Source organism: Anguilla anguilla, chromosome 4 (genome assembly GCF_013347855.1).
Source record: "Anguilla anguilla isolate fAngAng1 chromosome 4, fAngAng1.pri, whole genome shotgun sequence".
Classification (NCBI taxonomy): domain Eukaryota; kingdom Metazoa; phylum Chordata; class Actinopteri; order Anguilliformes; family Anguillidae; genus Anguilla; species Anguilla anguilla.
Window position 1 is genome coordinate 65,469,296 of NC_049204.1, and position 13,508 is coordinate 65,482,803.

At 52.9% G+C, this 13,508-nt stretch overlaps 2 protein-coding genes across 2 annotated transcripts in view; one reads left to right on the top strand and one right to left on the bottom strand.

Annotated features, from left to right (window-relative positions):
- wdr97 (WD repeat domain 97) overlaps positions 1 to 5,947 on the top strand; it is a 14,141-nt gene extending 8,194 nt beyond the window's left edge. Inside the window, exons 14-23 of the mRNA XM_035414681.1 lie at positions 1 to 69; positions 540 to 692; positions 1,209 to 1,397; positions 1,475 to 1,801; positions 2,263 to 2,457; positions 2,615 to 2,736; positions 3,136 to 3,307; positions 3,617 to 3,804; positions 5,196 to 5,254; positions 5,483 to 5,947. The exon at positions 1 to 69 is cut by the window's left edge and continues 24 nt beyond it. Coding sequence (XP_035270572.1) covers positions 1 to 69; positions 540 to 692; positions 1,209 to 1,397; positions 1,475 to 1,801; positions 2,263 to 2,457; positions 2,615 to 2,736; positions 3,136 to 3,307; positions 3,617 to 3,804; positions 5,196 to 5,254; positions 5,483 to 5,667 — 1,659 coding nt within the window. The 3' untranslated portion in view covers positions 5,668 to 5,947. The remainder of the gene's footprint in view (positions 70 to 539; positions 693 to 1,208; positions 1,398 to 1,474; positions 1,802 to 2,262; positions 2,458 to 2,614; positions 2,737 to 3,135; positions 3,308 to 3,616; positions 3,805 to 5,195; positions 5,255 to 5,482) is intronic.
- Positions 5,948 to 6,460: 513 nt separating this feature from the next.
- On the bottom strand, positions 6,461 to 11,469 carry si:ch73-174h16.4 (leucine-rich repeat-containing protein 14). The gene is made up of 3 exons (XM_035416070.1): positions 9,736 to 11,469; positions 8,712 to 9,533; positions 6,461 to 8,579 (listed from the first exon to the last, which is right to left on the bottom strand). The coding sequence occupies exons 1-3, from the start codon at positions 10,017 to 10,019 to the stop codon at positions 8,003 to 8,005; spliced, it is 1,683 nt and encodes a 560-aa protein (XP_035271961.1). The 5' UTR covers positions 10,020 to 11,469; the 3' UTR covers positions 6,461 to 8,002.
- Positions 11,470 to 13,508: the final 2,039 nt, after the last annotated feature.

Here is a 13,508-nt window from a genome sequence, read left to right on the forward strand (position 1 = left end):
TTTGGCCTGCAGGGGGTGCTGTTCCCTCCCAGACGGCCCACAGAACTCCGCCCCCTACCACCGCATCGAGTGAGAGAGCGGGTTGCTTCCCGATACTCAGAAAATGTATCCTTCTGTCCTCCGCTGCCACCTCGTCTCCTCTGTGTCCCGGGAAACGGATCTTCGTGTCCTCCCTCCCTCCAGCGTCCCGATATTGGGGGAGACGAGGAACTGGAAGCCGCTTTGCTCATCTCCTCCGATACTGGGACATCGGAGGGAGGGAGGGAGGACACAAAGATCTGTTTCCAGAGCTAAGGCTACATCGACTATGCGACTGCGGAAGTATTTTCACATTTCTGGGCGACATCCTTGTGCGTACGCCCACAGAGATAAAAAAAAAACGCATCCCACAGAATCTGACACTAAGCATCCAAACTTTAGAAAGTGATGGAGTATTCCAGTTTCCCAACTTATGCAGGATAGTATTTGGGCAAATCTGTGTGCACTTCCTGCAGGGAGCTCTTAGCACCTCTCTTCTCCTCTGTTTTTGCCCCATGCAGGGTGGGGCTGCCAGTGCCTCTCTCCAGAAGTCCCTTTGGGGGTTCATCCCCAATTCTGTGGTGCTGGCAGAGCTGTGGCCGGGCATGATGGGGGAGAACGCCCTCCCGCAGACACCCTGGGCCCTGAGGGACGGCCTGGGCCTGCTCAGTGAGGTGAGGGGGGGGGCTGGCGGGGGACGGCATTGGGATTCAATCTTGGGTGCAAGAGCTGGGTGAGCTGCGCTTTGGGAAACTGAGGGAATGGGAAATGTAGTTTTTTTTTGTTTAACTTCAATGGCTAATGACTGTCAGGGTAGTTTAGAAGTTTGTATGTTGAGTCTATCACAGGGCCGACCAAACCCTGTTCCCGGAGATCTGCCGTCCTGTAGGTTTTCATTTCAACCCTAGTTTGGCACAACCTGATTCTACTCCGGCTGCTGAATGAGGTGTGCAGTGTTAGAGAACGTACAGGACCATAGATCTCCAGGAACACGGCTGGGCAGCCGTGGTCGAGCACTTTCACACTTTACTGCCTGCCTCTTAGAGCTGGTGTTCCCCTCTCTATGGTACAGCTGCACTCTAATCCCTGAGCTGTACGCCTGCGTCTGTACGCTGTGAGTCACTGTGGCTGAGAGCTTGCGCTGGACGGCAGTATCTTAATGTGATGTTGTCACGTTGTTGTTTCCATAGGACGACGTCGGTGAGGTGAAGCTCCTGGTGTGTGATGATGATGATGATGATGATGATGATGATGGTGGTGATGACAGTGAGCTGAAGCTTCGCCACCTGCTGGAGAAGCAGGACGCCCTTCTGAGACCGGTGACCCCTCCCGCCCCTCCAACCCGGCCCGTGGTGGAGAGTGTTCAGCCCAGATTGAGGGTGAGTTTTTGGGTGTGGTACCGGCACATTTAATACCTAAACCTGTTTGATCCGTCTGACCTTCCGACTCTCCACAGGTCCCCAAATGCCCCCGCACTGTGAGGCGTAGGAAAGCAGACTCTCCACCACCCCCCACCCCAAAACCTCCAACCCCCTCCCCACTCCGCACTACCCCTCCCAAACCCCCTCCACCGCCTACTCCACCGCACCAGTCTCCCGTGCCCCACACCCCCCCACCTCGGCCCCTGCCACCGCCCTCGCCACCACCCCCACCTGCACCTCCGCTGCCCCCCAGTCCCCACCGTGAGGAACCCCAGCCTCCAACACCCCCGTGCCCTATCCCAGAGTTCCTCAGCCCGTTTGTGGACCAGGGCTGGTTCCAGGAAGTCTTCCCAGAGCACAGCGTGAGTCAGAGTTGCTCTTCCTCACTGTTTAAAAGGAAATGCGACAGTATCTGATGTCACAATCTGTGCTGTGTGTCGGCTGTGATGCCTTATGCCTGCTGTGCTTTATTTACACTGTGACGTGTCTCTGTGCTGCATCTTCTGTGTGTTGCCTGTGCTGTGTCTCTGTGAGGCTGTGCTGTGTCTGTGCCTTGTGTTCAGTGTGCCGTATGTGTGCTGTGTTTTGGCTGTGCTGATTGTTGACTGCGCTGTCATGTGTGCGCTGTGTTTTGGCTGTGCTGGTTGTTGACTGCGCTGTCGTGTGCTCTGTGTTGGCTGTGCCATGTGTGCCGTATTTTGGCTGTGCTGGTTGTTGAGGGCGAGGGTGTGTGCTCTGTGTTCACTGTGCTGTGTTTTGGCTGTGCTGGCTGTTGACTGCGCTGTCGTGTGCCCTATGTTCACTGTGCCATGTCTGTGCCCAGCTGTTGCACAGCTCTCTCAGCCCCGAGGCCTTCGCCCTGCTCCTGCTTCAGAAGCTCAGCTGCTGCCAGGCTGGGTCCAGGACACACATCCTGAATGCACTTATGCAGCTCCTCAGACAGGGGGTGCTGAAGAACAGCAAGCAAATCTCTGCTGGCCTTACTGACCTGCTGCAGATCTTTGCCACATCAGACATGGTATGTTCCACGAGGCCACATAATATAACCAGCAATGTCACCTTCTTTCCCAACATGGTACATTCCACACAACCTTCATTCCCAACATGGTACATTCCACAACATCACCTTCATGTAGATGCAGGTGACCCCGGTTTCACTTTGCTTGTGTTTTCAGTCACAGGAGGACAGGCGCTTTGTCTGTGAGCTTCTCAAAGCGGTGGTGTCTGTGGGCTCCGACAGCACTGACACCGTGGTGGAGCTACTGACCATTCTGGCTCACAAGGAACTGGGGCTGCAGTGAGTCTGTCCTTCATATTATTAAGACGTCCCACCCTTGTAGTAAAAAGTCACCGCCTCTTCCTCTCTGTAGGACCTCCTGAAAAATATGGTTTACTTCTTGAAAAGTTTGCTCCCTGAATACACTCAGGGAAACACCCAAGAAATAAGCATGTATCATCCAGGGATTTTAAGTACACCTCATTTAGACAAAAACTTCACCTACTTAACAATTTCCTCATCCAGTGTACTCAACTTGTATACTCCATAGTAGGGAAGTGAGCTGCTTCGGACACAGCCGCTGTGTTACTACAGGGGTGGACTGTGTGAAATCGTACAGGTGTCTCTAAGGCTACTCAGACACAGAGAGGAGCGTATGGTGTGGTTACCATAGTGACAGACGCACAGTGGGCGTTGCAGGGGTGCCGTGCTCCGCCTGTTGAAGTCGACGGGCGTGGAGGAGGCGGAGCCCTGGCTCAGTTTGGAGGTGGCGACCTGGCGCTCTGGGACGCGGGCGGAGCCCGAGCACACCTGGGCACACCTGAGGCAGGTGGCTGCCCGCTGGCTGGACTTCTGGACCTGCAAGTACCAGGTATGTGTGTGTGCATGTGTGTGATACAACAATTAGGCCCGTGTTCAGCAAGTATCAGTGCTGATTAGGGTTGCGTACCGAGGGAACTTCTTGTCATGAGATAAAAGCTGGCTGTAGCCATTTGGCCATTTTTTTGTTTTTAAACCCACAAGATCATCACAACTTCAGAATTTGTCCTGATGCAACTTTTGTTTTTTAACACTGAATGTGAATGTGGTCTCATTAAAGTAGACAGGTCAAAGGTCATGGCCAACAGAAGAGAGTGGTGAGGTATAATTCCACCCGTCTGTCTCTCTCCTTGGGGATCAGCAGGACAGGGCCCTGCTCCTGAAAGGTGTGGAGGAGAAGCAGTCCTTCGCCCCTGTGGACGTCCTGCGATTCTTCTGCACCATGCAGAGAGAGAACCAGAACCAGAACCGCCCACCGGCACCAGCACCGGCACCACCTGCTCCAGAGGGCCGCAAAGACACCGTGCTGCGCCATCAACACTTACACAGGTAACTGCCCCCTCACAGGTACCACACACAGCAGGTAACTGCCCCCTCACAGGTACCACACACAGCAGGTAACTGCCCCCTCACAGGTACCACACACCGCAGGTAACTGCCCCCTCACAGGTACCACACACAGCAGGTAACTGCCCCCTCACAGGTACCACACACAGCAGGTAACTGCCCCCTCACAGGTACCACACACAGCAGGTAACTGGCCCCTCACAGGGAACTGCCCCCTCACAGGTACCACACACCGCAGGTAACTGCCCCCTCACAGGTACCACACACAGCAGGTAACTGCCCCCTCACAGGTACCACACACAGCAGGTAACTGCCCCCTCACAGGTATCTCATACAGCAGGTAACTGCCCCCTCACAGGTACCACACACAGCAGGTAACTGGCCCCTCACAGGGAACTGCCCCCTCACAGGTACCACATACAGCAGGTAACTGCCCCCTCACAGGTACCACACACAGCAGGTAACTGGCCCCTCACAGGGAACTGCCCCCTCACAGGTACCACATACAGCAGGTAACTGCCCCCTCACAGGTACCACACACAGCAGGTAACTGGCCCCTCACAGGTACCACACACAGCAGGTACCTCCCCCATACAGGTATCTCCCCCTTAACAGGCACCTCATACATGAATCAGCCTTTACAGTCACATTCACCAACCTTTACAGTCACATCAATCAGCCTTTACAGTCACACCCACCACCCTTTACAGTCACATTCACCACCCTTTACAGTCACATCAATCAGCCTTTACAGTCACATTCACCACTCTTTACAGTCACATTCACCACCCTTTACAGTCACATCAATCAGCCTTTACGGTCACATTCACCACTCTTTACAGTCACATTCACCACCCTTTACAGTCACATCAATCAGCCTTTACAGTCACATTAATCAGCCTTTACAGTCACATTCACCACTCTTTACAGTCACATCAATCAGCCTTTAGTCACATCCACCACCCTTTGCAGTGACATCAATCGCCCTTTACAGTGACATCCACCACCCTTTAGCCACATCAGTCACCCTTGTAATCACATCCACCACCCATCCCTCCCACAGGCAGTCATTTCTCCCAGTTTCATCCAAATTATTCGATTTTGGTTATCCTATCCAGGCAGGTATATACGCACGGCAATAAGAGACTCTGTGAAGCTTTGCGTTTCAGATCCTATCTTGATACGTTTAACATTGTATGTACTGTATGTACATGTATTATGCATGTCAGCTATTAGTACAGGATAGCTATTAGTACACTGGCACAGACAGAACACACACTCACGGGAAGTGTGTGTGCTACAGACATACAGTGCATATGTGTTGTGGTGTTGGTGTTTGTGCAATAGTGTGTTTGTGCTCGTTTGTGTTCTAGGAAGCCGATCCTGCGTCTGGGAGAGACTCACAGTCTGGCCAGAGCACGACAAACTAAGAGTGAGCGCTAGAGGGGGGTTCATATGTGTGTGTGTGTGTGTGTGTGTGTGTGTGTGTGTGGTATGTATGGGTATCCAGGCTTGTATCTGACAATCTGAAACCAGACACAGAGCACATGTGACTGTCCAGTGTAACTCCTGCCATACGACTCCCTATAACATCCACCTGTCCTGCCTCTAACACAGGTTATTCGCCCTCTTCTTTCCCAACCCCCCTCTCCCAAAACAGGAGCGGCCCTGCCCCCGCTGCCGCACCGGCCCCTCCTGGAGGGCTTCGTCCCGTTCATCTCCCTCCCGCTGCCCCGGGTCAGCCTGTGCCCCTTCCCCTGCCTGCAGGACCGGCACTGGCCAAAGGGGGCGCTGCAGCGCCGCTACTTCATCCCAGAGCACTCCTGCACAGATTACTACAGATGAGCAGAAACGGCCCTCACAACCGACAGTGCTGGAGTCTAAAATCTCAGGCGTAAACCCCTAAACCACAGATCTGCATTACAACTGCAACAGCTATCAGAATCCGTGACATAAGAGACTAGCTGTTCCAGTTGTAATGCAGTTGTGTGGCCTAGAGGGTTTAAACCTGTGGTTTAAACTCCAATTAAGCAAGCTGCAATGGACCCAGTCAGACTAATGAGCACCAGGCACCGCATTGTGGATACAAGGAATCACTGCCTGGGTACATTAAAAAAAATTTTAAAACCTGCAGAATGGAGAAAGCTATGGTGCTTTTGAGCAGTTTAGTACATTTAACCAACAGAACAGGACAAGACTGACATCTGGATATCTGGGAGCCCTACAGAGCAGAAATGTCTTCTCTCCTTCTCTTAATTAAATATGCTGCAGCCACCAGTTCTTTTCACTGGGTTAATGATGTGGGTAGGAGTCCTTTTCTGTACCATTTTCCTGGCTGTTGACCACCTTCTTTTTTACAGCAGCTGTTATGACCCCCACACAGAAATGTAGCGTAGCCTCCTACTGCACTCATCTCGCTCTTCGTTAATTTAACCACAGCGCAAAAAGCAGTGGGCAGTTTAAAAAACTGGGTATCTTGTTCCATTTAGGCTATCCTTTTCAAAGAACGAAGTTCAAATTTAACTGTCGGTTCATGTTTTAAGGTCAAGGGCAAGCGGTCTTGCAACGGATTGGTCATTTTCTGCTGTTGAGCAACTGGCATAACAGCCATGCCTTAATACAGAAAATAATGTATAAGTTACAGGAAAATATAATTTATTTATAGATAAACAATTACAACAGATTATTACTCATCAGGAGTATGTAATTCTGGACAGTTTTACTTTTAATATGTAAAAATAATAATGTGAGAGCTTGTTTGAGTACAAGCCAATCACAATCCCGCCAAAGATGCAACCTTTTTTCCCACAGCCATCAATGAGCAAAAGTTCTGCTTTGGTCCGCACTTCAGATTCACAGTATTGGCCGCTGTAATCATGTGACCGTCACGTGACCATTGATGTCAATTCTGATTCGCTGGAAATTTGGCTGTGGAAGCAAGCGTATGAACATTGAGGTACACTGCTGTCAAGGCAAGAATTTTTCCATTTATATCTTAGATAAATGAGCCCATTCACAGCATGTTCAAAATAATAATAATAATAATAATCCTATCAAGGCCAAGTTTCAGTTGTGTGTGTTTTTTTTTTTTTTTAAACCTCTTTGGCGGGTGAAAGTGTCTCCACTTACACCCTGACCTTCACCTTTCAGCGGCTGCCAAAACCGATGTGATATATGCCCCCCTTGTGATCGCCTGTCCGTCCGTCTGTCCATTCACGTGCTCTGCACAGGACACTGCAGCTGCTGCGTGTCGCCGGGGACGACCATCTGACCCGCTGGCTGTCCGAAATTGCCCCCTCCCCCCCTTTAATACCCCTCCGGAGTTCACTTCAGTTAATACACAACACAAGTGCAACAGCAGGCTGTGGCGAACGTCACTTAAGACTTTACTTTCCCCTCTTTCTCTGTGTAACCAAACGGCTGATCTTTGTGTGGCACGAGCTCAATAAAGCTGTTACTCCGAAATGACTACATTTCCCTGGAGGTCGGATTATTCTCACTTCACAGGGACGATTGTCAAGCACGTGTGATTTGAGGTTCTCCCCCCGTGAGAATTTCGTCGCCAGGAACAAGCTACGATATGAAAGCCGGTTAAGACATCTAGAGAGACGCCCTTCCTTGAGGGACCAGGCAGCCTGGGATTTGTGGACTTTTTCACCAAAAATGTTTCACTGGCTTGCCACTGCACTGGCAGCCTGAGTTTGCAGTCCAGTGCTTCTCAACCCTGTTCCCAGAGATCTACCGTCCGGTAGGTTTTCACTCCAACCCTTACGAAGCACGCCTCATTCAACAGCTAGAGATCTCACTGAGCTGCTGGTCGGTAGAATCAGGTGTGCCAGGTTTTTTAACACTGAATGTGAATGTGGTCTCATTAAAGTAGACAGGTCAAAGGTCATGGCCAACAGAAGAGAGTGGTGAGGTATAATTCCACTCCGTCTGCCAGGAGTTGAAATGAAAACCTACAGGACAGGAGATCTCCAGGAACTTGGGTCGGGAACCACTGTTGTAGTCGTTACAGCTATTTAACCCACACCCGCACCCCCACCCCAACCTCCACCCTCACCCCCTCCTCCCAAAATGGCTAAAAGGAGAGGTAAACCACTGTAAAAGAAGGCCAGAACTGACTCTCCTAGCTTTCCATGTCTGTGAGAGTCACCAGACCCCCCTTCGCAGGGCCACGCTAGTCCTCGTCCATCAGGTCGGTGCTGTAGCTGAGGAGGTCGGAGGTCAGGAGGAGGTCGCAGCGCCCGCTCTCCGCCAGCGCCTTCTCCAGCTCCAGCTGCACCGCCTCCCTCACCTCCATCTCCTCCACCAGGGGCCAGTCCAGCAGCTGGGCGCTGGAGGGGAGCGGCGGCAGGCCCGGCTGGTACTCCTCCAGGGGGTTCGGGTACAGCAGCAGGCGCAGGGAGGGGATGCCGGCGGCCGCCCGGACCAGCGCCAGCACCCCGTCCCGGGACAGCGGGTTCAGGGCCAGCCTCAGGCTGCGCAGGGCCCGGCAGAGCCCCAGGGAGGGCAGCAGCGCCCCCAGCAGGCCGTCGGAGAGGCCGCAGCCGCTGAGCGAGAGCTCGGAGAGGCACGGGCGGGCGTGGTGGAGCAGGCGGCGCAGGGAGGGCAGCGCCGCCTCGTCCAGCCTGTTCTCACTCAGGTCCAGGCACCGCAGCGAGGACGCGTGCGGGCTGCAGGACAGGTAGGACAGGTCGGCCGCGCTCAGGCTCAGGTAGGGCAGCTCCAGCACCTCCAGTGGCCGGGAGAGGGAACTGCAGACCGGAACAGGCAGAAGGGAGAGAGATGAGAGATGTGGCCAGAAGTTCTCATTAGCAAGCATGGGGGGTCTGGGGGCTCATTCTTAAATAAAAAAGGCTAAATGCGGCTGAGGTCCGCAGGCGTACCTGAGCAGCATGCGCAGGTGTCCCGGCAGCCGGAGCGCAGTCAGGCTGAGTCTGCGCAGCTGTGCGAGCCCGCCGAGCCCCTGCGCCATCTCCCGCAGCGCCCCCTCCTGGCCGGGCAGGTCCCTGCGCATGTCCAGGTTGCAGTAGTGCAGGCGCAGGGAGCGCAGGTCGGGGAAGGGCTCCAGGGCAGGCAGCAGGAGCGCCAGGCCGGCCACGCCCAGGCTGCTGTAGCGCACGTCCAGGCCCAGCAGGCCGCGGCGCGGCAGGAGGGCCAGCAGGGCGGCGATGTTGGGGGCGGGGATCTCCTCCACGCGCAGGTGGCGGCAGTGCAGGCGGAGGGGCCCGCCCGCGGTGAGGGCCACGCGGACGCGCTCCCAGGAGCGGGCGTTCACGAACAGGTCGGCCCACACCCGCACCTCGCGCTCGTCCTCCCCGCCGCCCCCGCTCCCGCCCCCGCCCCCGCCCCTCCCCGGCCGTCTGTCCGCGCCCGCGTCGTCCCGCGCCCTCCTCTCCTCCATCGTCCTCCGGACCCCCTGCGCCGGGTCCCCGGCCCCCTCCGCCGACGCCCTCCCGAAATCCGTCCGCCCGCCCGCCCCGGGGAGTCCCCTCTCTCTTTTCGCCGCGGCGTCCCTCTCCGCCTCCGTCTCCAGCCCCCGCTTCCTCTCCCTCTCCCGCTCCCGCCGGGGGCCCCCGGGGGCCCGGCCCTTGGCCTGCAGCACGGTGGAGCAGAGGGACACGGTGAGCGACCAGCCCCCCATGGAGTCCCCCACACCCCCGTCCTCACACTGCAGCCCGCACAGGTCCAGCACCTGGAGAGCGCACCTGGGACAGGTGAGGGAACAGTAGCCATGAGAACAGAAACGAATCACAGGTTCCTTTTACAGTACTCTTATCACTCACACACCGGGGGCACAGCATTCAATACAGTTCATTTGTGGCAAAGGCCAGTTCATTTGCATTTATTATTTACCTTCCATGTTCTGTCACTTCGCTGTATGTTTTTTTTTTTCTCGTCTCTGCTCACCTTTTGTCCCCTAGTCCCCGGACCACAGCCAACAGCAGAGCCTGTACACAGAGCCGGCTGGGCGGGTTATGCCCCGGCCTCCTCCGGCCTCCCAGCCTGAGAGTCCTCTCTGGCCAGCGCTGTACCAGCTCGCCGATGGCCAGCGGACGACAGTGAGCGACGGCAGCCTCCAGAAGAGGCTGATACAGCTCCCTCGGTACGCAGCCAAGCCAACGCGCAGACGAGCTGTGGTCACTCACGACTTCCTTAGCGCACAGACGGACCAAGGAGGACACGATCACCATTGCACAACACGATCGACTCCGACGATAGAGCAAACAAACTGGAAGCGTCGTTCTTGGCGCTAGAACTTAGGTTGTTCGATAACCCCCTAACTTTAGCTAAAGACACGTTAGCTAGATAAAAACAGAGCTAGCTAGCCGACTACGGTTATCCCACTGCCTCGCTGGCAAAGCTGACACTCCGGGATTTCACTTTTACTGCCAGGTTTGTGGTTTCAAACAATATAGCCAGCTGTAACATGCCAAAGTTTGCGTGCTACCCTGCCAGCAATCCGAAACGCTAGAGTTATGCCACCTATAAAACTAAAAAAAGGCTTTTGCTCAGCTGGCTAATGGAACCACATAACAACAGCCACTGATACCTCGTTAATGGTAGGTCACATGGATAACGTTCATCGCCCCATTCAGCCAGTTGCAAAGCTTGTATGTCCAATTTCAGGCAGCTTTAATGGCTCCATAGACGGTCACGGAAGAAAACAAAGTCTTGTGTGCATTACCTCACTAGCGCACAAGCCCGACGAGCGTCAATCCTAATGAGTTTGTTTTTGTACATAGAGCGCATACAGGAACTGGAGGAGGAGCCAGAAATTTCAGCAGCAACCAACATGGCGTTCAGGCGCATCGCATCATGTCACTTCCCCATCGACTATAATGGAGAAACTATTCATTTTCTTTCGATATTACTTATTCTCGGTTATATTTTAAACGCATGTATAACCAAAATGCATATTCGAATAAGAAGAATAGCTTTATTTTACTTGACACGACTCTATAACGAAATTAGCCTCAAGTGGTTTTGTTCAGTGCTGAGACAGCATTCATTCCGGTTAGTAGTAATGAGCACCTGAAGATGTAAAGCATGGAGAGGTTCACCAGATCTAAATTCAATTATTTTCTTAGCACTTTTTTTTACTGAGTCACAGCCAAAAAGACGCTTTACAGAATGGGAAATTGTACATATCCTGCACCCCCATATAGGCAGCACGTTAAAATAAATAAAAACTCCCCAGCGCGAGTTTCAGACATACTGGTTGAAAGAGGAAAATCCAGGTCCAGAAAGTAAAAGCCGTCCCCTTTCTTTTGTTCCAATCACCTGGATTAGCTAACTGGCAAAATTCTTCAGCCAGAGATAGAAGTAATTAGTGGCATCAGTGGATTTTCCACCTGGTAATGGCAGCAGACCAGGTTGGGTGCCCGTTGTGGCCATAAGTTATAGTATAACACTTCGACAGCTGCCGCAGTCAGACGTTTCGTTCGGATTGCTTTTTAACATCCACAATAATAGCGAGCTAGCTAAGTCAGTGCATAGTAAAATTTAGCATGCTAATAAGAACGACATCAGTAGCAAACAAGTATCTAGTGATATTTGAGGGGAATTAAATGGACTCACAGTGGTTGCTCATTTTTTCTTTCAGCCCTAGATGCAATGAGTTTTTCAACACTGGGAAAATAGACTCACTTGGTAGCTGAAAGGGAAGGGATAGAGTTGAGCCCCAAATCGGATTCCAGGCTGTGGAACATCGGTCAGTGGCAGTGAGCAGTAAAATGGATGGTGTGTCTGTGCAAATACCATCACTGAACACTAGAGGGCACAGGATTAAAATTAATTCAGGAGATCGATGTTTGAAATATTAGCCACCACTGTCTGCATAATACGGGACATGAAACACTGTGAGAACAGTGCAGTAATATGATCTTCACGGTAGACAAGCTGTGTAAAATGGCAGACTGAAAACCTATGGATGTTGTAAAAAATAACGTGAAAAACATTTTTTTTTAAACTTGCATCCTTTGGTGGAGGAAAAATGTCTGATTCAGTAAAACTATGACACGTACATGAGGTTTGGAATGCGGGTGTAAGGATGAATTACAGCAGTGCAGTATAATGGAAAACGTCAGTATAAATCCAGCTGTATGACTGGATCCTGTGTGAAAAAAATGCAAAAGCTGTGTAAGTCGCCCAGGATAAGAGGATCTTCTGAATGCCCCCAATGTAATGTAAATGTGATGTAATGAAAGGGTTAATAATTTACCACTGGTTCATTTCATATTCAACAGCTGATTTTCACTGATGTGACAGTCATTAAGGTCTCCATTGGAACATCGCAGTAGTTTCCTACTGGGGGGGGGGGTGGGGGGGGGGATTATGAACTACGACACTGCACAAATTCCCAAGAAGCCGAACCATTCTGAAGACGGAGTCACAGGAGAAACGATCTTTTGAGACCCAGCAGGAATTTCAAAGGCCGTGGGACTCCCCCAACTAGAAGGAGTCTCACCTTTACAAACCAGGAACGCACAACAAAAAAAAAAAACCGTGGCTAAAACACAGAAAACTTTATTCAGCTTACCAGCTCACAAAGGATATATGAAAACCACTCTCTCAACGGGAGAGATAACAAGCACGAGGAGAGGAAGGAGAGGAACGGGGGGGGGGGGGGGTCCTGTCCTTTCGTTTAACGCGGGCCTCTCCTGCAGATTATTTCAGCAGGACGGGGGGGGGGCGTGAAAGCAAGCTATGCCGACGACACCGGCGTTTCTGGGCTCACGCGCTCTCTCCTTCGGTCTCCCCAAAACGGCCTCCAGGAGAGGCACGCAATGGGGCGTATCGCGTCAGGGGCCGCCCCCCTCACAGCGCGGCACAGGAACTCCGCCCTCATCGCCATCACAAAGGGGAGATACGATTAGGACGAAGGGGAGACCAAAACGAAACGTTGCAGTGGCTAAAGGCCAGGGGCCTGGGGCGGGTGGTTCCAGGCCCCGGACGGCCGACTGCAGGCTTGGCCTTCTGTTATTGCTCACGTGGCAGTGAATCGGGATTTTCACACGTCGCACAGAGTTAGGAGGGCGCGAAATTAAAATTAAAATCAAGGGAAGGAACGGGCCTCAGCACGCAGGCCGACTGCACAGCTCCGGAGCAGGGCTTTAAAATGCACGCAGCCACACGACTCTCACCAAAAAAAAACAACAACTTAAAACCGAGAAACTGTAAGAGTGACAGGAGAAGAAGAAAAAAAAAAAAAACACATGAGTCCAAAAAAAACAAACCAAATACAAATAAAATCCAGGCTGGACAGAATGTCAATCACAGTAATGCTCCTGTAACCCCGCCCCCTTGGCAGTGGGAGGTTGGGAGAGGGAGGTGATTGGGCGATCCGTGTCCCAGGCCTGTTCCAGCCCCCCTGGCCCAATCCACTCATGACGGTATCAGACCGCGAGCCCCTCTCTGTATCCAGTGGGTGCACTTCAGCCCCTCCCAAAAAAAAAAATGCCTGCTCCGTTTGCAGTCCATGGCTTTGCCCTGCTCCGGCTCTCCTGGCTTGTCCACGGTCTTTGTCCCGTCCGTCACAGCGTTGGGGGGTAGGAAGAAGTCCACTATGCTGTGACCCCCTCCCGCCCCTTCACCCCCCCCACCCCCCCAGGTAAACCAGGCCTGGTCAGGAATCGCACAACACTGCCATCTGAAACAGGGCCTAACCCAGGCCAAATCTG